The sequence below is a fragment of the Telmatherina bonti genome (assembly GCF_933228915.1).
Source record: "Telmatherina bonti genome assembly, chromosome: 22".
NCBI lineage: Eukaryota > Metazoa > Chordata > Actinopteri > Atheriniformes > Telmatherinidae > Telmatherina > Telmatherina bonti.
Window position 1 is genome coordinate 32,788,059 of NC_136631.1, and position 26,368 is coordinate 32,814,426.

Consider the following 26,368-nt stretch of genomic DNA (forward strand, 5'->3'; position numbering starts at 1 on the left):
GCTGCATGGGAGTTCCACTTCATCATGTTAGCAGTGGTAAACACTGTGAGCTGGCTCCAACTTAACCAGCTCAAAGGAGGCAGAGTTGTTCGTTTTAACCTCTGAAAACATGCAGGCATGATTCAAAGCTGCCTTAGAGTATGTAATATTTATTATACTGATAAATATGTAAATGAGCTTTTTATTATTTTTATTGTGAAACTTTAAAACAAAAGCTGTCTTCAGTACATATATACACACACTGCATAACTTCTGACCATCATTTCATAATATAGATTTGCTTCTCATATTGACACACATGCTCTGTGATCCATTCAGCTTCAAAGCCAAGCTCCAGTATCAAACATAAAACGTTGTTTTTCTGCTGAAAAACCCTCAAATCAGAGAAAGTTGGGATGATTTGAATAATTAGGAGGAAAAAAAAAGAACAAATAACTCATCATTACAAGCTTCCATTCCTGCATTTCACTTCTGCAGCATGTTATAAAAACAAGTTTTGTTTTTGTTTGTTGTTCTTTGTTTTGTTTTTTTTTAAACCATGTCTTGTCCAGCATTGAAGCATGCAGAATGATGGTCTGGCGTTACCAAGAGGAGCTTCATAGGTATAATGATCACCTTGATATTCTGGATTCTTATTTCATTTTTCAGTTTATTTTGTGTTTGTATTACAGAGTTTGCATATTAATGCTGGACTTGACAAGAGAGGATGGACAGGAAAGAGAGAAAACAGAAAAAAAAAAAAAAAAAAAAAATAATATATATATATATATATATATATATATATATATATATACATACACTGTATGTAAGTTTTAAAGTGGCAGTTTAGGAGGAATCGCTCCCCTCTGAGTTTCTGCAGGATTTTTTTTTTTTTTTTTTTTTTTTTTTTTTTTTTTTTTTGCCCTAAAGGGAAAAGATGCAAGTATCTTTGATCCCTCAGATGGTTCTGCATTAACACCCATCATTGATCAGCAGAAGATAGAGGCACACATTCATCACTGTAGGAAACATTTATCACGCGCTACAGCATGGAGATATATTTACTAATGCCACTTCAAAGTTCACCGTGCAAATGAGAGGCCTGTGCTGACTGTGAGCAGATGCAACATTTTAGGTGGACCATCACACAGCTGGAAATACATGTGAGGTCGGACCAAATGGTAAACCAGGTCTTTAATGGAAGAACTGTGGAAAACAAACATCTTATCAATAAGAAATCAAATAGAGTTTGGCGTGGGGTAGTGTCAGTGTCCTTGACTAAAGGAATTTAGCATTAATGCAGAAATAGATTCTACAACAATGCTGCCGTCCAGACCGACTGTTCTCCAGGGACATCATGGATTTTATAAGAAGACAATACAAAACCTCACCACTTTATACTGACATGGCTGCAGAACAGGAAGGTGCAGGAAGTGGTCTGACCTGTCTGCAACCAGGCCTTTCCCAGTTTAGCATCACGACTCTGGACCCAGAATCTCACACAACTACAACTGTATACAGAAGGGATAAAATAAGTACAGATGGGACTAATTACTCTCCTCAACACCCAAACATCTTTTAAAGGAATATTCCTTTTTTTTTCTTCTTAGGTGGCGTTACATGTCAGTGTCTTAGCCAGAGGAGAGAGGAGTCAGAGAGTCTCGATTCGGTGAATCGGGGAAGAATTCTGAAGGTGGCGCTAAGCTAACAGCTACTCACAATGAGGAAACCAAAGGTCTACTTTACCATCTGAAACTCTACATCTTGTCATTTTTGTAGTTATCAATGCATCAAACATCAAATTCTTGTTGTGACACTGTTTGCATTTGATCAATTTGCCTATCTGTGACTGAAACTGCTGCTGCCCCTTTAACCCTGGAGAACCCACGGGGTCAAATTTGGCCACTGTTAATTGCTGCTGCCCAAAATTAACAAACATTTTGAAAAAAAATCCAATTTGACCCCAGAATCCCAGAGTACCACTTCTGACCGCTGCACAGAGACACCTAGTGGATGAAAATATATCTGACATGAGCCAGTGTGGTAGTTACAAGATGCCTGACCACATACTGTTTTGCTGAGCTCGAAACCTACCCAAACAAAATCGTCTTTTCCACCAGAGGTTGGTAAAATTGTTGATTTTTTGTTAATCTGTTTAGTTTGAGCTTGAAAAAGGTCTAGAAATACGTTTTATGTTAGTTTTGGATAAATCATTGACTCTGAGCTAGCTTAAAAAACGATGGGCCAAAAATGACCCTCTGGGTGTATTGGTGAAAAAATGGCGGGTCAAAAATGACACTTTGGTTCTTTGAGTGAGTTTTTAGATAGAGAGTAGTGACAGTCCTGTATTTGGCTAAAGCCTTGAAATAAATTCCTTTGCATAATATATTTACTATGTTACCTTGGTAATACAGGGCCAAAGACTAAAAAAGTAAATCTCTATTCTTTCAGGGAGTATGACCGCTTCCTTTTCAGAACAGCGAAAGCATCAGAGAAAGTTCACTGTTGCAGAAGTATTGGAGCAACTTCAAGCTGATGATAGTGACTTTGACCCTGAGTGATAGCGATTCCGACGAACTGTTTCAACCGCATGAAAGTGATGGTGGTGAATCCTCTGCACAAGACAGTGACTTGTCTAATGATGAAGATGTGGTCGAGACTGCTAGGCCACAGATTGACCCAAAACGTGCCTCAAAAACATACAGGTGGAGAAAGACAGATTTTGAGGTGCCTGATGTGACCTTTCAAGGTGAACAGGTTGAGTCGTACCAGGATGCCACCACAGACACACCACTGCTTTACTTTAAACAATTTTTTTCTCATGATATGTTCGAAAATATTGTTGAGCATAGCAATCAATACAGTGTTCAAAAGCATGGGAAATGTGTTGACACTTCAGTAAAAGAGATAGAACAAGTTCTAGGAATGTATTTCAGGATGGGATTAGTTCAAATGTCTGGAGTTCGTCAGTACTGGGAAAGTGAAGTTCGTTATGGTCCTATGGCAGACGTAATGAGTCGCAACCGATTCAACCTGCTACTCTCTGTCATGCACTTTGTGGACAACGAAAAAGCCAGTGAAGAACAAAAAAAAGATTGACATTGGAAACTGAGACCATTTTTGGACTCTTTTCGGAGACAGTTTCTGACTATAGCTCCTCGCCAAAAACAGTCCATTGATGAGATGATGTTGCCATACAAAGGCAAATTTGGTGGAATAAGGCAGTGCATCAAAGGGAAGCCACATCCGTGGGGATTTAAAGTGTGGGCACACTGCTGTGTCACTGGCCTCCTGCACGACTTTGAGATATATCAGGGAAAAGATGGAAGCCATGAACCAAAAAGTAAGAGCGAGTTGGGAGTTGGTGGAGACATTGTGGTGAAGCTATGCGAATCACTTGCAGAGAAAGTACATTTCCTGATTTTTTGCTGACAATTTCTTTACTTCGATGCCCCTCATTGAGAAATTATTGGCAAAGGGGATCTACTACACAGGAACTGTGCGAAAAAACCGCTTGCCGAGGTGCAACCTGATGACGGACAAAGACCTGTCCAAGAATGGTCGCGGATCCAATGATTATCGAACCGAGTCCAACACCAACACTGTTTGTCTAAAATGGCAAGACACAAAAGCTGTCACTTTGATGTCAACATATGCTGGACCAGAACCTTTGGGAAAAGCTCGGCGCTGGGACAAGTCCAAAAAAAGAGTACATCAATATTGATCAGCCAAACATCAAGGAGTACAACGCTTCAATGGGAGGAGTTGACACGCTGGATGCACATCTTGCACGCTGCAAATTCCCAATTAGGACCCGTCGCTGGTATATGATACTTTTCTGGCATGTTTATGTCTGTTGCGGTGATCAACGCATGGCTTCTTTACCAGCATGATTGTGAGGCAAAGGGAATCACTGGATCAAAAGTACTCAAACTTCAAAAGTTTAAGGGTTTGGTTGCTCAAGGCTTGGTTGAAGTTGGAACAGCAAGAAGTCAGGGTAGGCCACCAACTTCAGCTCCCTCCTCCCCACCACCAAGATTTATTCTAGTTTATCAGAGTGCAGATGTTCATTTCGACCAAATCGCCCATTGGCCTGTCAAGGAGGAACATCGCCGTCGATGTGCTGTGTGCAAGGACCTCAAAACTGAAATGCACTGTGAAAAATGTGCCGTTCCTCTCTGCATAAACAAAAAAAGGATCACATCGTCTAGTGTGAGGTCTTCTCTTGAGCAGAATAGATTTCTGGATAACCCAAGACCAATTTTACTGTTATTGTGATTTTGGCCTTGTGTTGTGGTTTCCATTGGCCAAAGTGTACTTTTGAAATCCAGTTCTAACATGCAACAAAAATAAATAAAACATTGTTAAATGTAGCTGTGTGGTTGACTGATTATTTTCCTAAATATAAAATAGTTTACAGTGGCCGTGTTTGTTATTGTGATTCTTTGAAATCATACGCCTAAAGCCCAAAGGGTCAAATATGGCACAAATCCTAAATTAGGGAATAAAGGGTTAAAATTGAAAAAGTGGATATTTTGGTGCTTAGTGAACACATAGCAGTCATTTAATGCATAGTTCATAATTTTCCAAAGAAAAAAAGGGTTCTTGGGTTCTACGGGGTTAAAGGTGCAGCATGTAAGAAAATCACTGGTTGATGAGAACAATGTAACATGTTTGTTCATATTCTTTATAGAACGTGTCATTTATATCTACCTACCGTAGATCCACATACATGACAAAAAACAGGTTTATGTCTGGAAGAATTTTGGCCACTGACAGCCACCGTCCATTCACCACCCTGCTTGGTGTTTGCTGTAATTTACCCATGTGGTGGCCAAAGAACAGTGAACACTAACGCCATCTGGTTGGATCATTTTTACCTTTGCTTTGAACTAGTGTGTGATATACAGGTCTTCCTGAGTGTCTGGAAACCCTGAAGAAGCAATTCAGCGCAATTTCCAGTGTCAAAAATTAAACTGTTTACAGATTTCTATTTTTAAAAAAAAGAATATTATATCAGGTATTAACTACGGAAAAAACCCAAATGGTATTGCAAACACAAAAAGTCCTCTATCTCCCAGCGAAAAGGACATTTCAGGGCACATTTACATCAGCCTTTTGATTTGAGTCCCAGTCCATTTGCTTTTGAAGTCCATTTATTCTGGGGAAATGTGAACGCGCACATCAAATTCTGATTTGGATCAAAGAAACTGATTCGGTCGGTCTACAAACAGGGGTCTCGGGCCAAATCAAGTGGACCAAATACAGGAAGTGCTTTGTGGTTTGAGCGCATAATCTTTATCCATGAGTGACAGCTGACAGGGAAGACATTGGAAGAATTTGGTAAAAGTTCTGTTCGCAATCTGATCAACCACACCAGTTGGATCTGGTGGAGAGGGAAACACATTTTATAGAAGGTCTGATTCCTTTAAGAAGTCCAGCATCAACGCTGAATAGCTCATTAACCAGCCGGTGCAGAGCTGGCAGGTTTTTGGAGTCCCTTTTCATTCAGATCAGGTGTGTTGGATCAGGGATAGACTAAAACCTGCAGGATGGTTGGGCCTGAGGACCAGAGCGGTGACCCCTGCTTTAAACCTTAGCCTTACTGCAGAGTAAACACGTAGAAAGACCAACCAAAACAAGCAAAGCTGTTCTTGTAACTATTGGAATCTAATTGCTGAAATGTGGCTCTTTTGTAAAAGCTACCCTCCAAACCCCACAAGCTCAGTCTCATGTCCACCCATATTTCACACAAGGATGCCTAATTTCACTACCGTCCACCTTTCACTCAGACAGCTGTTCAGAGTGTCTCATGTCAATAAACCTGATGGGCAACTAATCCAAACTGGGGTGTCCAGTTAAATTTCCGGAGTGCTCCTCAGCTACCTTGCAGATGTTCTGTAGTTGTGATAAATCACAAGTCTAGATGACGCATAAGTGGCGCAGTGCAAACTTCAGTTTGTGATCCAATCACAACTCTTCCTAGATTTCCCATCGGAGTTGCTTGCAGTCAATGGAAATGCAGATTGGTTTGTGCAGCAGATTCAAGGTGGTGTATTATCTGCACAGTATCTTTAGCTTATTGCATGTACATGGTTTATTGGTGCCAAAGCTTGTCTACGCTTTTCCTTCACGCTGTCGTAACAGGACTTCGTCTGCATTACCTTCTCAGTCCAGGTGAGAGATCCCAGCCCAATGCAGACATTTTCAAGCGCGGCGTCCATCAGGGAGCTGTGTGATTTCACTCTTCGTTCTCCAGCTGCTTTATGTCAAATGTCATCAAAACCGCCATGTCGCAGGACTCGCCCAAACAGGCAGCCAGCTTCAATTCTTGGAGACCATTTCCACTGAAAACCTCCCCCTCCCAGACTCTGCTCTTGTTCAGTTTCAGATCAGTCCTCGTTTCTCCTACCACACTCACCCTCAGAGCCCCGGGAACCCGCACCCTGAAGTGGACCCAGGATAAGGGGTCCAGAAGGCCCAAACGCGGTTCAAAGAGCACACAGCCTTTCCTCCAGGCTGAGTAAACACAGGGAAACGGAGGTCTCGGATCAGCGCAGCTGTTCCTCACGACAAAGTCACACATGGGACTGAAATCTCCCCCAGGAGCAATGCGTGCGTAGAGTCCCAGCCGATACACTCCCGCCCCAGGAAGGCTAGCACTGATTGTCACCTTGCTGTCTGTGTATGTGCAGAACAAGTGACGTGAAAGTGGAATCCCTGATGCTTTGTGGAGCACACAGTGCAGCTCCAGGTCCCGCTGGTTGTGGAAGGTGATGTTACATTTGCCTTGCTGGGTGCTCACCACACCACTGTTGTGGCTGAATTTGGACAACCCAGCTTCAGATGTCCGCGTCCCGGGCCCATATGCCGAGCCCAGGTTTGGAGGGAACAGCTCATCTGGGCCGATGACCTTCCCTTTGCAGTGCAACAAGAAGTTTGCAGCGTTTTGGAACTTGACTTCTGTTTTCTCATAGTCCCGCACGAACACAGACAGTCGGTAGAAGCCATGAAACGGACACAGAACATGGCAGCGGAGGATTTCTGCTTGGATCTGAGTTGCCAAGCAGCGTTTGGCTACAACAGCTTCCATCTGCGGGTGGACCAGTTCGCACAGCACCATCAGAGGCCTGGACGTCTTCAACACCAGGTCAAACGCACCTTCATCTACTTCAGCAACCTCACTGCCCTGGCTGCTCCCTGCCACGCCCAAGGATCCGGCAACAGGCTGGAGGCCCCAAGACAGGAAGGGGTTCTCTGGGATGTCCTCCGTGGCCCTCGGGGCCGGACACTCAACCGTGAAGGAGCACACCCAAACCAGAGGCGTGGCAGCGGATTCGGGCCTTGCAAACACTTTTACGTCATACGTGCCGCTTGCAGGTGGCAAAAGCTGCAACTTCATGCTCCGATGGGAGACCGTGACAAGGCCGAATGAAGAATTGCTGGACTCTCTCTGGTCTGAGGCTCCACTGTGGAGAAGGTCCCGGTGCTGAATGATCTCGTAGGTGAAAGTTGTTGGCCTGGAGAAGCCGAGGGATACGTTTGTCTCACCGTTATCTGAAAAAAAAGATTTGTTTAGAGAAAAATGCAGGAAAAACCTCAAGAAAGAATACCAAACATAAAAAAACCATTGCCTACTTGTAACGATATAGAAGTGATGAGGGTTTATCAGCCTGAGCCCCAAGGTGAAGAAGGCAGATGTCTTGAAAACCCTCCTCTCAAACTCCTCCAGGGTGACGGGCGTATCCAGGAGCTGCCATTTCTCCTCATCTGGGAAGTGGGAATCAATGAACTCCTCCGGATCGGTTAGGAAGTAGAAATCATCGAACCTTGAATGCAGCAGACATGAAACCAGTGAATGCCGACTGGCTGGGGAGGGGAATCCCTCCTTGTGAAACAAAACCGCAGCATGACAGATTTCCCTTCCCCACCTCTTCACAAAGCTTTCATGCTCCATATCGACCCGTCCAGCTCCCCAGCAGGCATCCAGCAGGAACCACTGTCCTCCCAGGAACACCGCATTCCACAGGTGATCCGATTTCACATGCTTGAGGCTCTGGCCTTGACGGTACCCGATGCCCTTACTGTGGCCTGGCACTTCCTGGCATTCAATGCCCACCTCTCTGTAAACATAAACACCTTCTCAGCTCTTCTGTTCGAGCCAAGCTCGCTTTCACACCCGAGTCTTTGAAGACTAAAGGGATCAAGGCTGGAGAATACACAGATTACATGGGAGTAGAAAGAGCGCTCGCTCTGACTGAGGAATGATGTTCATTCTCAGAAGTCTGTCCTTCTCCGTTCGAAGGTTTAACACATCAGGATACACAGTTGTTTCCAAAACTACAACAACATATGAATCTATCATAACTTATTGAGCACAAAGCAAAGTGAAGAAGCAGCTTGTGGACCTTTTTTTTTCCCCCACTCCAGTTTACAGTCTTACAATTAACGCTTGGTTCTCTTCAGATCCCTGCTCAGCTCTTAAGGTTGTTTTCTGTCTGTTGTAGATCTGTTTGGGATCACTGTCCTGCTGTCAGACAGATGGCCTCAAACTTAACTCCAAAACTTTGCTATAAAGGAAAGTTTAGTGTTTGCAAGGTTTCCAGGTCCTGGCAGCCCAAACCACCATCCTTCCACCGCCGTGCTGGACAGCTGGCATGTGGAGTTCATGCTGATAAGCTGTGTTTGCTTTCCTTCTGCCTTATCTTGTCTGCCAAAAAGACAGATAATCTCCAGAGGTCTTTAGAGCTGAGCTGTACAGTTGTGGGATGAAACATTTAACATGCTAGCTGAGGTCTGTGGAGGATAAGACATAGCAGCTCTTGTTTTGTTTTGTTTGGAACCATATTTGAGCATCGCATGGCCCGGCTTATAGATAAAATTGTTGGACGTCCATTCCTTGAAGATAGAAACTGTCTTCCACTATCAAGTTGCTAAAAGTCAGTAGAACTACGGCCGCTTTGGAAATACCTTTATAACCTTTCCCATATTAATGGATGTTAATCTGCTGCTTTAAGATGTTTGCTGGTGTTTTTCATCCTAAGCATCCTGAATGCTGCAGAAAAGCAAAGTGACCAAACCTTTGCGATCATGGAGGTGCTCACGCTGATAATCATCAATTCATAAAGTGCATTGAGTCACAGCACCTGGCTGCTATCCATGTCCATTTCATTTCTACAAAAGCAGTAAGAGTTTTAAATAAACATTTCATGTCCAGGTTCTTTTCTAATGTTTGTCTCCAGAAACGACTTGAGTAGAAACAAATTTTTTATTTATATTCCGTCTTATTAATGCAGCTTTCAGTTCTGCATGCTCTGCAGCTGAGCGTCTAATAAATCTGTGATTTGTTCTAAATCCAGTTTCTGTCTCTGATGTGTTTACCTGCACATTTCTGAACACAGGTTGGAGTAGCTGCAGCAAACACCCCGACCAGCCGCTATCACCTCCTCTGTGGAGCTCAGCTTCTCTGAGTGGCCGAGGTATCCACTCACATCGTACTCTGTGGAGACAGCGTGGCTCTTATTCAGACAGGGAACATGTGAGACCTGCTTTAAATATAAAAAAAATAAGTTAAATAAAAAGAAAACTTTATTTATCCCAACAGGAAATGGGACAAATAACTGTAAAAAAAGATTGTAAAAATAAAAAAATTTAAAAAATTTTTTTAAAAAGCATCAAAAATTTATTTTAATAAATTTAAAATAATGATTTAAATTCAAGAAATTTTTTTTAAAAAACTTAATTTAACATATTACAAAATAAAATGATTTGGTTGGAATAAAATGCAAATAAATTTGCAATCATTTAATTAAATAAGTTAAACAAAAAAGAGAAACTAATAATTCCTGCAGTGCCCTAACAGATCTCAGCATGTTGAGTTGATGTATTTCTGTAAACTAGGGGTGGGAAAATCAAATCGAAAAATTGAAAATTGGGATTTTTTTTTGCTTCACAATTTTAAATTAGATTTTTTTTTTTCAAATAAAAAAAATAATCCATTATAAAATTTTTGTCATTTTTAATACTTTTAATGATCTTTTTACTTTTTCCTCTTGGGCATTATAGCAGCAGAATGATGATCTGACTACTGTGTTGTTTTCTTCCTCATTGTAATGAAAAAAAAGGTTTCATACATTTTTTTTTTTGTTTGTTTTTAATCTACAAAAATCAGCAATAGAAAGAAGAAGAATAGTGATGATCGCAATTTAAATCGAATCGGCACCCAAAAAATCGGAATCGAATTGAATCAGGAGGAAAGCGTGTCGTCACAGCCCTCCTGGAAACCCACCGATGTTGTGGCAGAGCCAGACCCAGATAGCACGCACTCTCTCCAGCTCAGTCCTGGTTCCCTGCGTGATGCTTTGTACTATCGTCTTCACATCATAAACACGCTTTTCCTTCAGCTGAAGCACACAGAGATGCATTGTCAGGTGAAATCATCTATTTTTTTACATCATTGTAAGATTGTGTGGCAGGTTTGATCACCTCTGCTCCTGCCCTGATGACGTGTGAGTCAAGCCTGAGGAAGACCTCTGAGCTGGTGAAGAGCTCCTTTCTCTGCTTTCTTTTGCCTGCCCTGGCAGCACACGGCGTCCCCCTCTGTCCCAGCTGTGTTTTCTGTTCAGCCTCCCTCCTCACCGCACTCTTCTTCACCGCCGTAATGGTCCGAGCTGCGCTCTCAGACGACAGCTGCCTCTTTGCTGCAGGACGTTGATCCTCACTCTCCACCCTCAGAGTCTCCAACACGCTCCGCCTGCAGACCGCTGCTTCCTGGGAGGCTTCAGCAGAGACCGAGACATGGGCCGCTACCATGTCCCCCCCTGAAGGAGGCTTTGTGCTTTCTTGGACTTGGGTCTCATTGTGCTGGAGAGCATCTAAAGCATCAGTGGGCCTCCGCTCACTTAATATCGGACTCTCTTCAAGTTCATTAAGCTCCACCTCCTTTACCTGAATACATCCCTTCTGAGCAACCTTTTCTTTTGAAGAAAGGTGTGCAGCGCATGAAAATGGAAAAGAAAACTTCTGAATGGCGACCTCTGCTGACATTATGCCAAATGCATGGTTCCCTAATCAGAGAAAAAGGCAGAGAGGATATAAAAACAGGTCAAAACTTTAGTTCGCTGTTCTATTTAAGATCAGACACATGACTGCTGAAGATCCATGGCCGTGGAGCTCATGCTGCACGTAGAAGAGATGCAGACGGATTATCCAGTGCAGCACATTCCATGCAAGACAATGATAAATCTGCAATTACATAATGTCTATTCATAACCATAAATTAATGCAAAGATTAGAGTCATTAGTCAGTGTCCCAGCTACAGCACACAGTCAAACCCTTAATCATGTGGCACTTCAACCTCCTCGGTGGGATCTGTGTTCATCTGCAGATATAAATAAGCCACACATAGAAAATTTCATCTGTTGGAAAACTATTTATTATTTCAAAAGGACAGCATGGCTGGCACAGTGACCGTCCTTCAACCATGACCCAGGGTGAGCTGGCGAGTGTGTGTCCAGCTCAAGTGTCCCTCAGCAGTTCATCAAGTCCTACCAGCACACCGGGCACCAAACCCTGACCTCCACTCGTACTGGAGCGCCATCAAAGTGAGAACTCCAGAAAACATATAATTAGTATCATGGCTCCATGATGGAGTAAACGTAATCTCAACAGTGAAACTCAACTATTTTTTTCCAGAAATAATCAGCAGTAGCATCATGACGACTCTTTAATATACTGATATAAGGTGTTCAGGCTGATTCAAGGTGAACATGCTGACCTTAAGTACATTTCTAAATGTTGCCGAGGAGTTTACTCACCCTGGAAGGATTTCAAAGCCCTGCTGGATGTTTGCTGAAGTGTCAGTCAGAGATGTTTCCACTGTGTGTTCTCTGTGATGCCCCGAGTGCAGGGGGAGGCTTATATACTCTCCCAGTGTCCTGCCAGAACAGACCCCAGAATAACAGACCTATAAATACTACAAAGCAGTTAAGACCAACCAATGGAGTAAGCCCCCACTGAGGAGACCCATGTGCATGTGTGTGCATTTGCAAGTCTGAGTGTGTGTGCTTACAGATTTATTGTTCGAATGTGCTTGTGTGCATACTGTACGTGCATTTGCTGATCAGTGTTTAGATCACCAGAGACTGTGTGTGAGTGCATGTCAGCTTGGAATTGTGAATGCTTTTTAAGTGGAAAAATGCAACAAAAAACTTCAATTTGTGATTCTTGATTTTATGTTAACCTGCTTTCAACAAACATTAATACAAAGAAAAAGGTTTGTACTTTAAAATAAACATTAAACAATTCAGGGAGCAACACATTAAAAAGGTTAAATGAAAAAAGGCAATGGAAATGTAAAAGCATAAACACCTTTCTGGATCATTTAACAATAAGCTGAATAATTAATGACCGGTCAGGGTGCCATAACTGGGTATAAAACTACAGTTTATGTCAGTGCTGATTAGGATTTGTCAGACCATCATCAGTTTTGGACATAGTTTTTCTTAAGGAAATTGGTTTTAAAATATTGTCAGCATTATGTAAGTTTGGGGAAATACCTGTGTGTGATGACCAAAAATGAAAACCACTTTTGGATTAAAGTGGAACTATTATGTGCATTTCAGGCTAATTTATTTTCATTTCTGAGACCAGAAGGGCTGGGATTGATGGAGTTATTGTCACAAATAGCTTTATTTACTTCAGACCGACCCTCTCCGTAGGCTGTCAGATCAGCCTGCGGGCAAAACGAGTGGATTGAGACTCTTCTGCATTAAGCCCCGCCTCCCGCCACTGCACTACATCGGGAGCGCGCACTGCACCTGCTTTCACCGTCATTGTAACATCTCATAAACAGAAGGATTAGGCTAATATAAACTCAATAAAAAAACAAAATACAATGTCAACACATAGCATACAGCCCTACATGTTGGAACCTGAATCAGAGCCTGAAAACGAAGTGGAAAACAGCAACCCACAGCAACGAATGCAGCAGGATGTCTCTCTTTGGTAAACTCACCAGCCATCGTTGGAAATAACTTTATCCCACGTTTTCCACCCGCCTGATGTATTTGTACATGCCCTTGTTAACCAGTAGAAGGTAACCAATCACCGAACCTTATCCCCCGGGATGTCACAAGGATTTCCAAGTAGAAAAAACTCTCTAAAAAAAACTCTTTTTTGTCACCACGGAAACCGAACAGAGAGAGTGCTGGAACTTAAACTCAAACTCAAACATGAGTTTAGGTGATAAAAAACAGTGTCGTTCACATGTCTGATGAGGATTCAACACTACTGTAGAAAGCTCAGAAAACTCAAAATACCATCATAGCACCCCTTTAATGTTATGTTGGAGCTTTAAAAGCCCATATATACCTCCTTAAGTACGAAAATGGGGATGTCTGTTTCAAATGTTGTCATACATCCATTCATCTTTTATGTTGCTGTGGTTGTTAAGTCAGTTCCTCCTCTGAGGGACCGTGCTGAGTTCAAAGTTTAGTCTGCATCTTGACATTAGTTGGTGGCTGAAATTGCAAACACTCACACAGCCTTCATTCAAATGCTCCTGCCTTGTCTATGGTTGTCAACTATCTCAACACTTTCTACGTCTTCTTCTTCAGTGTTTTTTATTTTGTGGTTTCTGCATTGTTTTCTTTCGGTTCCTCTTCTTCTTCTCTGTCCCTTTCACTGGTTGCATGACAGCTATACAACTCAACACTGCCCCTATGAGTTCTGGTGGTATTGCATCCTTTTCTGCACCAAATGATGGATATATGAGATACAAACAGACAAAATTACACAAGTAAAAAACTTAGAAGACGGACAAAACTGTTCATCCTTCCATCTGTGTCTCCATTCATCTGTATTAAGTGTAAATGAGCATTTAGGCAGCTCAGCCTGGGAAACCCTCCACCATGATCAATACAGCTGCACAGACTATGAAGTACCATTGGAAAAATATTTTCACTCAGTTCAGTTCACTTTTAGTTCTCGAAATGTAATTTATAACAGAATTATACAAAGAATCATGCTTCAATGGGTGGTTTGCATGTGTGCACGTGAGGGTACCACCACTCGGAGGTTGATTTAATGCTACATGTTGGACAACACCTCATCTTGGTGTGCACAACAGCGTGGTTTTCATGACCTCTATGCAGTTTAGATATGTTGCCCACTGAAAATTTATCATGAAGAACTAATATGAAGCGAGTTGAAATATATTCAGCAGTGACGGACACAACTCCCTCTGAAAAAATGCAATTAGCATCCTGAATTCCCAAATGATCAAGCAATTTGACTAAAAGGAATATTAAAATCAGTTCATCACAATCTTTATCAACGCTAACAAATCAATTTCCGCTGTAATTTTATTGTTTCATGTGAGACTCTCTTTCTGAGAAAATGAATATGTGCAAAAATAATGAGAAAAACCATTAAAATAAGAAATGAAAAAGCCGCCTGTTCCTTCTTCTATGCAGGAGGGGAAACTAGCCCAGTGTTCAAATCAATGCACACATCTCCCGTATTCATCTTGCATGCTTTGAACTTTAAAGCTAAACCAATTTTGTGCCTTACCAGTATGTATTCAGGCTGTTTTCTGCCACGGAAGATGAGACCCATCAAGCTTTTCTCACCTCGACGCTCAGTTCAGCAGAGTGTCATGTTCAGTGTGTTTCTCCATGTAAATAAATACTGCATGGAGGAAAAACAGCCTTTCAAAACATGTTTTATCCAACTGAAACCTGCACAGAAAATGACAAGAAAAAGGAAGAACCCACTCAGGTGATCAGCCAGAAGGTGGCATGTTACGTAACACTGCCATATGCCCGTGTTTGTGTTGATGTTGACATGTAGGCACGGCAGAGGGAGAGCCACCTCCACTGGTGGTGGATCCTGTGCCAGATGACTGTGAAACCACAGAGTAATAATGCCATCTGGAACAGCTGTCAGCCAAGGAATCTCGTTCTGGCTTATTAAGGAGAGCGAGGAGGGGGTGGGTTTGGGGGGGGGTGTTCTCCTGCTCAGAGAGATGTGTGACATACGGATAGATGATGTGAGGGAAATCACTCCGGGGTGAAAAACAGGGACAAATGAATTTCTGAAAAGAGAAAATTCAACCTGTAAAAAGTTGGGCATGTGCTGAAAAAAAATATAACAGAATGCGATAATTTTTTAAATCTCCTGAAGCCACATCTAATGCCCAACAAAAGGCATTTAACAATTATAATAAAAGAACAGTTAAAAATAAAATACAAGGACACAAATGATAACTCAGTCTTGCTAAAATGCCAAAGAATAAAAATGTGTTTTTAATATGAGACATGGGTCCCATTGATGACACGGGTAGGAAAACTCCAGTCCGTGAGAGCCGCAGTCCTACAAGTGTTGGGAGTTTCCCTGCTGCAACACACCTCCCTCAAATCAGTGGGTAATTACCAGACTGTGCAGAGTTTGGTGTCAGGCTCTGCACAAGTGTGTCAGCTGTGTTGCAACTGGGAAACTCCTAAAACTTGCAGGATTGATGCCATCAAAGACTGGAGCTGCCCGCCCCTGATCTGTATCATCAAAACATTTAGAGAGACCGGAGGAATCTTTGCGCATGTGAGCGAGATGAAGGTCAGAGCTAGCTGGTGGGGATCTTGGGGATCCTCAGGCAACACTGACATGTTTCTGGACTGAAAATCACTCCAAGGACCTCTGAAAATCACTCGTGGGAAAGCATCAGAAATGGATAACCCCGGCTGCAGCCTGGAGAATGGGGGTGGGGCTGGATATTGGGCCAGGTTAGACGTCCAATGGGTGGGTTTGGATGTCAAATGGGTGTGGGGTGAGGTTAGGTTAGGGTTAGAGTTACGGTGTGTTCAGACCAAACGCATTTTGAGCGTCAAGAGCGGCAGGTTTCCATGTAAAGTCTATGTGGAGGCGTGGCAACGGGGCGTCAAGCTTTCTCGCGTCGCGTTTCGAGCGTTTTGGGCATTGGCGTTCCGTGCGGAACACGTGGCAAAAGTCAGAGATGGGCAAAGCTGAACTTTGGCCGCTTGATGCGGGGCGTCAACCAATCAGAGCGATCAGCTCGCAGCTCCTGGAGGATTCTTGTGGTGAACCCAGACACGGGGCTGAGATGCCGTTACTCCGTGCAATATTTAGGATAACCATTCCTTGCTAAAAAGCTGAATGTTACTGGTTTGGCAACCTAGCAGGACACGTTGCCTAGCAACGCTTTGTTTGGGGGGGAGCGGTGGCGGTTCTCTGCTGAGTGCGGCTCTTGTTGCATTAACACTGACTCTCACTGCCCTACGACGACCTTTTCTCGCTTTATTTATTAAATAAAACCATGCCATCGCTCCACTGAATCCGCCATCATTCAGACTGACCAGAAGGAAAGCTCCGCCCCCTTAACAATTTTAACCCCGCCTCATTCTCCAGGCTGCAGCGAAGAATCTCTGACAGAAATCTGGGTTCACCAAATTATAATCTGACCTTAACAGACTTCATATGACTTGTTTCACGTTGAACTGAGTCACATTTTCTCGAAAATGTTGCTGCTTTGAGCAGAAAACAAAACTTTCAGCGTCCCTGTTTCAAACTGCGTTCTTTGTTCCAGAATCACAAAGAAACCACTGAGACTGACACTTTGGAATTATTTTATTTAGGTATCCAGAAATCAGCAGCTATTGAAAACTGATGAAGAGAAAAAGTACTTTTCTTATCCATGATCCACCTGCACTAATGACAATTTCATTATTCATCTTTTTACATGAAGCAACTTTCCTGCAGGGCATCCGTTGGTCCTGGGGGGTACCTGGCCCATCGCAGGATTCTGGCTGTCAGCCAGAGTCCATCTGGAGCCCATGTTGGCCCAACATGTCTGCACTTTTTCTTTTATATGCACTTTGCTGATTTCAGTAGTAATAAGCATCCTGAGCTCATACAGCTTGTAATTTATTTATTTGTTTCTTTATTTATTTGTTTCTTTGTTTATTTATTTCGACTATTCATTTTCCAAGATTTATTTTGTCTGCTGGTTTTTGTGGCATTTTCTCTCCATATTAGTTCATCAGCATCATTTATGTCGCAAATAAATCACAAAATGTTTTGGCTCAGGTTGCATCAGGGTAAACGCTGCCATCTGCTCTGAGACGAAGTCAGACACTGTTCTGTGGTCAGATGGATGGAAATGTGGAATTCTCTGTGGGCAGCATGGACGGCGTGTCCTGCAGACTAAAGAGGAGAGGGAGCATCCAGCTTGTTATCAGCCTGCATCTCTGATGGGATGGGGTTGCATTAGTGTCGATGGCGTGGGCAGCTTCCACATCTGGGAAGCTCCATCAACGCCTCTTTCAGGAAAGACCTTGCAGATTTCAGCAGGACCATGCTGAACCACATCCTGCATCCATCACAGCAGCATGGTGGAACAGGAGAACTGGTCTGTCTGCAGTCCAGTTCTTTCACCAGTACAAAACATCTGGAGCATCATGGAGCAGAAGTACATCAACCAAGGTCCAGTAGAGGAGCTAGAATCCTGCATCAGACCAGAATGGAACAACGTTCCCCTCGTAAAGCTGGTCTCCTCAAGAAATTAAGTAAAACTATTTTTTACATAATCCTTGTGAAAGCAGTTTGAGTTTTGTTCAGAGGTGGCAATTCCTGGTCCAGAAAGTAAAAGTCCTGTCCGGCAGCTGTTACGACCAGTCACCAAAGGAGCTGAATTTAATGAGCAGTTTATTTGCCAGGTAAAAAAGCCTGTTAGTGAAAACACCTGTTCCAAATGTACGGGTAGATCCAAAAACATGGCAGGACTTTAACTTTCTGGACCAGGAATTGCCACCTCTGGTTTTGTTGCATCTTGCAGTGAGTGAGTAAAGCGTATTTTTCCATATTCAGTTGTGACTGAATCGGTATCTATGAGTTATTACTCATCAAACATTTCCAGCTCCATGGCTGAGACTGTATGGCATCCGTTTAGCAGCAGAAACCCTAATAAATGGAGTTTCCCTGATGCAACACACCTGATTTAAATCAATGGCTAATTAGCAGACTTGTGCAGAGTTTGATGTCAAGCTCTGCACAAGTCTGCTGATTAGGTCTTATGTGTGCCAGGTGTGTTGCAGCAGGGAAACTCCTTACATTTGCAGGACTGTGGCACTCCAGGACCGGAGTTGCCTACCCCTGCTCTACATGATGGGTTACACCATATCTGTATTAAGTTAACACAAACTGAGTCACAATGTAGAGATGATATGTGGAAACTAGGTTCATGCTCTGATTCTGTAGCTTGTGCGACCAACTTCAGCAGCTACAGCTTGTTATCAACATACATACTAAACATCATCGTGTTTCTGGTGCAGCTCAGCTTAACCTTCATTTCCTTCTCTCCTGTCACAGGTTTTCCTTCACATCAGGAGATATGCCTACTCTGTCTGCAGGGATTGTTGCCATGGAGATCGTCCTGCTTAGGATGGTAGGTGGGGTCCTGCACTGCAGCTCAGGCTGTGGCGTGGACCCCTGCCTGCCTTGATCTGGGCGGTTCCCTCTGTAAAGTGGCTCCTGGTGTGGACGTAATCCCATGATATTGTTTCCTCAGATCAGTGTTAAACCAGATTTTTATTTTGTTTTTATGTCATTGTTTCAGGTAAAGAGATAGAAAAACTTGTGTTGGTGTAAAGAGGGGTGGAGAAAGGGGGGTTAAACGTGCGCTGTGTAGATGTGTGTGATGATGTGTGTGAGAAAGAGAGTCTGATCAGGTGTGATGTTTTATACTTGAGTGTGTGAGGGTTTTACATATATTTTAAAAAAAATTGATTATGTAAAGCACTTTTCTAAATAAAGTTTGCTTTGATTCCTTTGTTCTGTGGAGTTCCCCCTTCATCCACTAATGGCTGCAAAACAGAGCAAATCCCCATAGACTCCCATGTTAAAAAGACCAACTTCACAGCAGAAATAAACATGTTTACAGCCTGGTTCAAAAATCAATTTTAGGTTTAATAGGTCAGGTTTACCTTCATGACAACTGTGGGGGGAGTGAATTTTTTTCTGACTCGCCCGTTTAAAAGTAATTTCATCCCAAAATTTGGCATATTTAGGGGCGTGTCCTTTTGATTGACAGGTGCCCGATCTACTACTTCATGTAAGAAGAACGTAGAACAACCGCGGTTTTTATTCGGTTAACAACGTGACTTAGCTTTAGCCCACTTACCTCTGTTAGCTGGTTAGCTCCTGTTATCTTCGGGTTAGCTCGGTTAGCTCTTAGCTACAGAAAGCTCGGGGTTCGCTTGATGTCAATCATCCACCATGACGCTCACAGCACCCCTCTCAGCTCCACCTCTTTGCCCATATTTGTATTTTCCGGGTGAGACGATATGCATGCCTCTGCCAAGATGGTGATGGAAGGAACCGCACATCGAGCTTCAATTCAGCTCTTCAGAAACCTACGGGTGACGTCACGGAGGCTCTGTCCATCTTTTTAAAATACAGTTTATGATTTATTCATTTTAAGGACATACGCCATCTACAGGTGAGATGCTGTTACTGCACTTCTTGCAACCAGTTACTTTTCCTGGCATAGGCGTTTCATTTTCAGCACTGTCAGGGGTGACGTCACGGGGGCTACGTCCATCTCTTTACATACAGTCTATGGTGCTAGCTCAGCATGCTAGATCCAGTCAGTTTAGCCAGCTTAGAGTTCTTGCTCGCTTGGAATTTCATTGGTTTCTACTGAGTATCTTGTTTTTGATCCCACCTGGGCAGCCCCCCACCTGCCTCCAGCCTCGTGGTTCTTCTGCTTTCATGGATGGATTGTGAAATCTAGATGACCCCATTTCAGCCAAGCTCTAGTTATCTGACAGATGGCGTCGCATTTGGCTGTAGAATATTTTGGCATCGAACGTGAACCACTTGAAACTAGAAGGTGTCCAAGATCTGTGGCTGCAAAGCAAGCCCAGGTCATCACCCTTCCACCACCATGCTTGACAGCTGGTTAGAGGTATTACTTCTGGTGTATGCTGTTTTTGGGGGAGGTGGAGGTTCTGAGTTAACTTTGTTTTGTTTTTACACTTGGGATGAATCGGTTTATGCCAACCGTCAAAAGTCTGAGCCATCATCTGGTAGCAGTGCTGCTGGAGATTGCAGCATAAAACCCTAATCTGGACATAATTCTTTTAATGGGCTGGTTATGCATTCCAGTTGTCATTGTACATCTTGGTTAAGCTTTATTGTAGAGCATTTTCATCTACATTAAATTAATATGAACTGCTGTAATATTTCCTTAGAAGAGACACTAATTTCATGACTGCTGTGTGTAACAGTTCAGTAGTATTTTTACAATGTAAAGTACATTCTTGCAGTGTTTTGCTCCCTTTTGGAGGAGATTTATCTGTGATATGTCCTTTGTAAAAAGCTTTTTAATCTTGTTTTTATTGCAATGACTCCTTTTTAGATTAAATAAGCATGAACACAGGGATTTTTAGCATTTTGTAAACTATTTTTGTATGAAAACTTTGGACCCATTTTTTATTTTTATTTGTAGATAGCTTGATATATGATATAGAAATATTAAATAAATCTGTTGTGGAAAGTGCAATTTGCTTCTGAATCGAGCAGCAGCATCAGAAGCTGATCCAGAAATCTGGTTTTGTGTCGGAGATAACTCTGGAGCCACTGGAGCTGATGGTCCACAAACAAAAGCTGCACCACTTGCTAAAAAATGAACGATTCTTCATATGCAATATATAAACAACAGAATATGTTCAGTCAGAGGCTTCTTCAAGAACGCTGCAGGACAAAAAGAGCCAAGAGGTCGTTCCTGCCAGCATCATTCACACACTGGGATAATAAGTTTCTCATACTAAACAAAAAGAGATTACTGTTACCACATTATAATTTACCCTCAGAGGATTAATTGAGCATTTTTCCATTTTCATTCATTCATTTATTTTAATAAATTATTTATATCAAGGTAGGATGACGGAAAGATTTAATAAAAATAGTTCAACAAACATTTTTTTATGATTAATATCGTTAATAATGTCTCCAGGAGATTATTAGGGCTCTTTACTGGACTTGTTTATCTATTTTTCCTTTATGGTCCCAAGTTGTAGACTAAATGGTACATGTGTCTTGTTTCTTTTAAAAATTAGATCACAATGTTAGTCTTTGTTAGGAAAAACAAAAGCAGGAAGTGGCAAAAAAAAAAAAAAAAAAAAAAAAAAAAAAAAGCATCACATGGACATGAAAGCTCCTGTACATTCAATGCAGATTTCCATAAATGGCACATTGGTGCGGAGCTGAGGAAAGAAAAAAAACCTTTAGATCTAAATTTAGTAGGGTGATTTTTGTCAGAATGTACACTGATTTAACACACTGGCTTTTTTTCTTTTAACCTGTTTCACACAACGTTTCTTTGTACTGTTAGTCTGGCCGACTAGATGCGGAGCGGTCGTCTGCCAGTCACACAGATGGTGATTTGATCCCAGGTTTCAGCACACATGTCAAAGTGACCTTGGGTAAGACAGAGACGCTGAGCCCCACGTTGCATCTGATGTGTTCAATGACATGCAAATTGCTGTTAAAAAGAAAAAGGATAATCAACCTTTTTGTCCTGGGATGTTAAATAGACATTTTCTTTGTTTAGCTTTTTTAGTTTAGCTTTTAGATGATCTTATCCAGGTTTTAGTCTATGTAAGGATTATTTATTTATTGTTGTTGTTTTTATTGTTGTTCTAATTTACCTGTTTATTTCTATCTGATTTAATCACTTTATTTCTTAAATATTTTATTCTTATCCACACTTTTATTATGTATGTATTTATTTTGTTTTCTTAGCTGGTTCCTTGTAGGTCTTAGTCTTGTTTGATCTTGGTAAGTTCTGTTACTCCAGTGTTTTCCTCATGGGGATGGCCTCTGGCAGGTTGGCCTTTGCATTGCAGCCATTTGACTGTGGTGCGGATCAGGGCCAACCACAAGTTGTGGCACCCTATGGTCATGGATCCTGGTGTGAAAGGATCCCAGGATATCGTTTCCTCACAGTCTGCCAAGCTAGATGTTATTCTTTATGTTTATTCTTTTACTATGATTATTAGTATCGGTTAAAGACACAGAAGATTACTTTAAAAGCTTTATCATGCTACATGGTATTGGAGGTGTGTCAGTATGGTATGTGAATAATTATGTGTCTATTTGTTTTACTTGTTGTTTTAATAAATGTAAAGCCCTTTTAGCTGCTTCTTGTATGGAAGGTGCTGTCCAAATAAACTTTGATTTGAAGTGTTTAGGCCCCAGAAGTACACTATGGTCTGCATACGATACAAACCACAAAGGTGAGAATAGGTATCTGCTGTTGAGGGAGGGTGGTGTCACAGTGGTGGTGCTGTTACAGTCCTCTGGACCCCTAAAGGTACAATTAAGTTTTTCTTTTTCATTTTTTTGAGAGTGTAGGACAGCAATAGTGGACAAAGTAGTGGCATATAGAAACGCTTATTTATTTATCTGTTTGCAATCATTTATTAGTGGAAAAAATTGGAAACGCTTGACAGAATTAGACACATTGTCAAAGGACTAGTTATTGTTTTAGGTTAAGGGTTCTGAAGACAGAGACAGCAGTTTAGAGTAACCAGTTAACCTAACATGCATGTCTTTGGACGCTGGAGGAAGGTGGAGTCCCCGGAGATATATATATATATATATATATATATATATATATATATATATATATATATATATATATATATATATATATATACACACACACATATATATGTATATATATATATATATACCGCGCGCCTCCAAAAAGTATTCCACGTGGCCAAAAGATATATATATGTATCTTTTGGCCACGTGGAATACTTTTTGGAGGCGCGCGGTGGGCGTGGACGTTGCTGTGGCACTCTGCTGGCGCGCGCCGTCATCCACACCTGGTGATGACAGATGATGATTTTGTCGCTGCCGTTACTTTTCCTTCATGTTGTGGCCGAAGTTGAGCGCGACTTGAGGCGGGAAGTGAAGACATTTCCGACGTTTTCTGGACAAGGAGCATCATGAAAACGGCGAAGGACGCAGGAAAGGAGAGAGGAGTGTCAGTGAACCGCTTCACCAAAGGTAAGACCCACACCGGTTCTGTCTGCAGGTCAGCCGTCATGTTGAGCTGTGATGCTCTCCTGCAGTGTTGTTTCTTTCCCTCCTGAAACACCGTGTGAAATAAACTGTTCGTTTGCTGCCATGCAGGATGAAAAGTAAGAACAGCAACCTTTCCTGTGAGTTCGTTTCAAGTGTGGGAGGAGATGTTAATTCAGGGGTGAGATGGAGAAAGTTTTATTAAATCTGGCATTACCTGATTCAGATTAGTCCAAAGAGGAAAAACACGACTTCATATGTCACATTACTACTGAAATGTGTTAAACACAGCTGGAAGACTATGTGCTGCTGATAATGACAAATGTGACCAGATTTTTCTGATAAGAGAGTAAGGATCCAAAGTAATGTGCTTTTTCTTGATGATTGCAGGAAAAAATCCCCACATACCCTCCAGTATATATTATGTGTCCAAAAAGCATGGCTTTGGCTTCTGCTCACCCCCGACGTGTTGTGTCAGGAGAGTTACAGCAGGACTGTAGCAGGAAAGAACACAAAACACATGCTTTACCCCAAACAAACAGTGACTTATGCCACCAATCTTTTCATTTCCTACTTTGTGTGAAGAGACAGAATATTTGTCTCTAACTTAGGAAAAAGATGACAAAGCAGAAGCTAAACTAAAGGCTTGGAAAGGAGGGTTTAATTGAAGTTTAAATTTCTAAATGACAAATTGTAAATAATACCAAGCAGGAGGATATGTTGTTTAGGTTCTGGCAAACTTTTATTCCAAAGTGTAGACATGAAGTTGTTCCTGTTAGCAGTGGTGTAGTCCTGGGTACACAGGTATATGGAGTAAATCCACTTCAGTCAGCATTGAGTATTCCCACCTCTAAACCCCATGTGATGCTGCTTTTATATGATAAACGTCCCTACACATGTATGTGCATCGCCCAGCAGCTCAACTAAGGTTACCTTTGCTACACTGGTGAATTTAGCCATCAGCTGCGTTAACTTTAGCCTGAACACACTGTAATAAGGATAGATATGTTTTTTTTAGTCTGTCTCTCACCAGTTTGTGTGCCAGTACTGGTTTAGTCATTTCATAACTCTTCCTCTCTGAATCGGAAGAGTAGAAATTAAGTGAAAATGAGCAAATATGCTAATGGAATTTGGGGGTAAAGTAAACAGAGTAGTCTTACGTCTCACTTTTTCTGGAACAGCGTTTTTCTGGGCTTTTTTCTGTTTTTAAAAACAAAAAAGGGCGAAAAAATGAGAGTATACTATAGACTGTATATAAACAGATGGGCGGAGCCTCCGTGACATAACACGAAGGTTCCTGAAGAGCTAAATTGAAGCTTGGTGGGCGGTTCCTATCATCGCCATCTTGGCAGGGGCATGCGTGTCGTCTCGCCTGGAAAATACAAATATGGGCAAAGAGGTGGAGCTGAGAGGGGGTCTGTGAGCGTCATGGTGGATGATTGACTTTGAGCGAACTCCGAGCTTTCTGTAGCTAAGAGCTAACTGAGCTAACCCCGAGATAACAGGAGCTAACCAGCTAACGGAGGTAAGTGGGCTAATGCTAAGTCACATTGTTAACTGGCTAAAAACCATGGTTGTTCTACGTTCTTCTTACTTGAAGCGGGCTATCGGGTACCTGTCAATCAAAAGACACGCCCCAAAATATGCCGAATTTTGAGATTAAATTACTTTTAAACGGGCGAGTCAGAAAAAAAAATCACTCCCTTCACAGTTGTCATGAAGGTAAACCTGACCTATTAAACCTAAAATGTATTTTTGAACCAGGTTTATTTCTGCTGTGATGTTGGTCTTTTTAACATGGGAGTCCATGAGGATTCGCTATGTTTTGGAACCCCTAATGGATGAAGGGGGAACTGCAGTTTTATGCACTTCCGCATTGGTTTCACTTTTAACTGCCGGAGGTCGCCGCTTGGAGTATACCCACTTCTTGAGGGACCACTACAACACTGCCTGTTTGGACTATAGAGTTAAATCAAAGCATTTGTAATTAAAAGCGAACAGCAGAACACAATTAGCCTTTCAAGACTTCATTTCCACCTGCCGTCACCAAACCAAAGCTTTTATAGTTTTCAACCCTCCAAGTTCAGACCCTTGTTTGAACATTTTTAGTTTTCTTTTGACCTTGAATTTTCCCCAAAAAGCCCTTTTTTCCCCCACATCATCCAATGTATATTGTGTAACTGTCTGCCTTTGTAGGATTAATGCCATTTGGCTGGCACTCTCATCCTGAGCTCCTCCTGGAGTTGAGAGTGCATACATGTTGTTTTGTTTCCGCTGGGATTTGAGCCTCTATCTCTGACGCTGTTAACGCCATGCTGTACATGTTGACCCACTCAGGAGAATACACCCATGACCCTGTTAGTACTGTGCAGCGCGCATTAAGAAAAGAAAAAAGTGTGCGGTTCAAACCACAGGGGTGTTTTATGGTTGACATTTAATGATAACTGATACTCCGGATGCCGCAGATCTGAAAATTTCTAAATATTTTCCCCTAAATGTTTTCCTGTTTGTGTTTCTTTTACAGCTGATATAACTTCTTGTGTGCATACATTTATTCAGTATAACTGGAACATTTAGACCAGGAAGTAGTGTTTATTGCAGCTCATGCTGTGTTAATTGTTCTATCATTACTATTGTTATAATGGATGCATGTTTCTTCAGGTTTGTGGTTATTTGTGGTTATGCCTTTTGTTTGCTGTCTGAAGTAAACCTTTCTCACAGTCCTTTTCAGATGATCATAGCAGTAACTGCACAGTTGAAATGATTGCATTTTAAAGACGTATTAATACAGTTTAAGTAAGGAAAGCCTGCTGTCCACTGGGATGTACCGTGAATCAAAATGAATGGTTTAGTAAGCTAAGCCTGGGGTTGTTTTATATCTTCATGGAGGTGTCTGTCTGTCTGTGGTGCTCTCAACCACTGCAGATGGACATTTTCTTCAGTCTTCCAGCGGTCTGTGTGCTCACCGGCCAGTTCATTCGGTCCACCTTGCTCGTGAAAGGTTTGCCTCCTTTTCACCCCTTCAACAATAAGTCTCTGAAAAAGATAAATTCAGTTCACTGGTGTGAGAAGACTTAAGTTTTGAAGATGCAGACTTGGAACAAAAGTACACTGTAGTGGCTGCACCATCAGGCAACAGGTCTGACCATCTGAGATGCAATCACTGAGAGACTTGGAGACAGGAAAAGGGGAAAAAAAAGTAGCAAAAAAACATTGATTTCCACTGCAGTAATCTCCAAGTGCAGAATAAAACATGCTATTCACAGAGAAGAGCTTTATTCC

The 26,368-nt window shown here is 42.0% G+C and overlaps 2 protein-coding genes across 2 annotated transcripts in view; one reads left to right on the top strand and one right to left on the bottom strand.

Moving 5' to 3' along the window:
• Window positions 1-823: 823 nt before the first annotated feature.
• ky (kyphoscoliosis peptidase) lies at window positions 824-11,864 on the bottom strand. The gene is made up of 7 exons (XM_079262533.1): window positions 11,797-11,864; window positions 10,465-11,045; window positions 10,268-10,382; window positions 9,361-9,478; window positions 7,911-8,102; window positions 7,618-7,808; window positions 824-7,536 (listed from the first exon to the last, which is right to left on the bottom strand). The coding sequence occupies exons 2-7, from the start codon at window positions 11,023-11,025 to the stop codon at window positions 6,221-6,223; spliced, it is 2,493 nt and encodes an 830-aa protein (XP_079118659.1). The 5' UTR covers window positions 11,026-11,045; window positions 11,797-11,864; the 3' UTR covers window positions 824-6,220.
• An 11,146-nt stretch (window positions 11,865-23,010) lies between these two features.
• The window catches only part of slc4a11 (solute carrier family 4 member 11), a gene marked incomplete at its 5' end in the record, with an annotated part of 161,488 nt that continues 158,130 nt past the window's right edge, over window positions 23,011-26,368 (top strand). Inside the window, one exon of the mRNA XM_079262670.1 lies at window positions 23,011-23,071. Within this exon, the coding sequence (XP_079118796.1) occupies window positions 23,011-23,071 (61 nt within the window). The remainder of the gene's footprint in view (window positions 23,072-26,368) is intronic.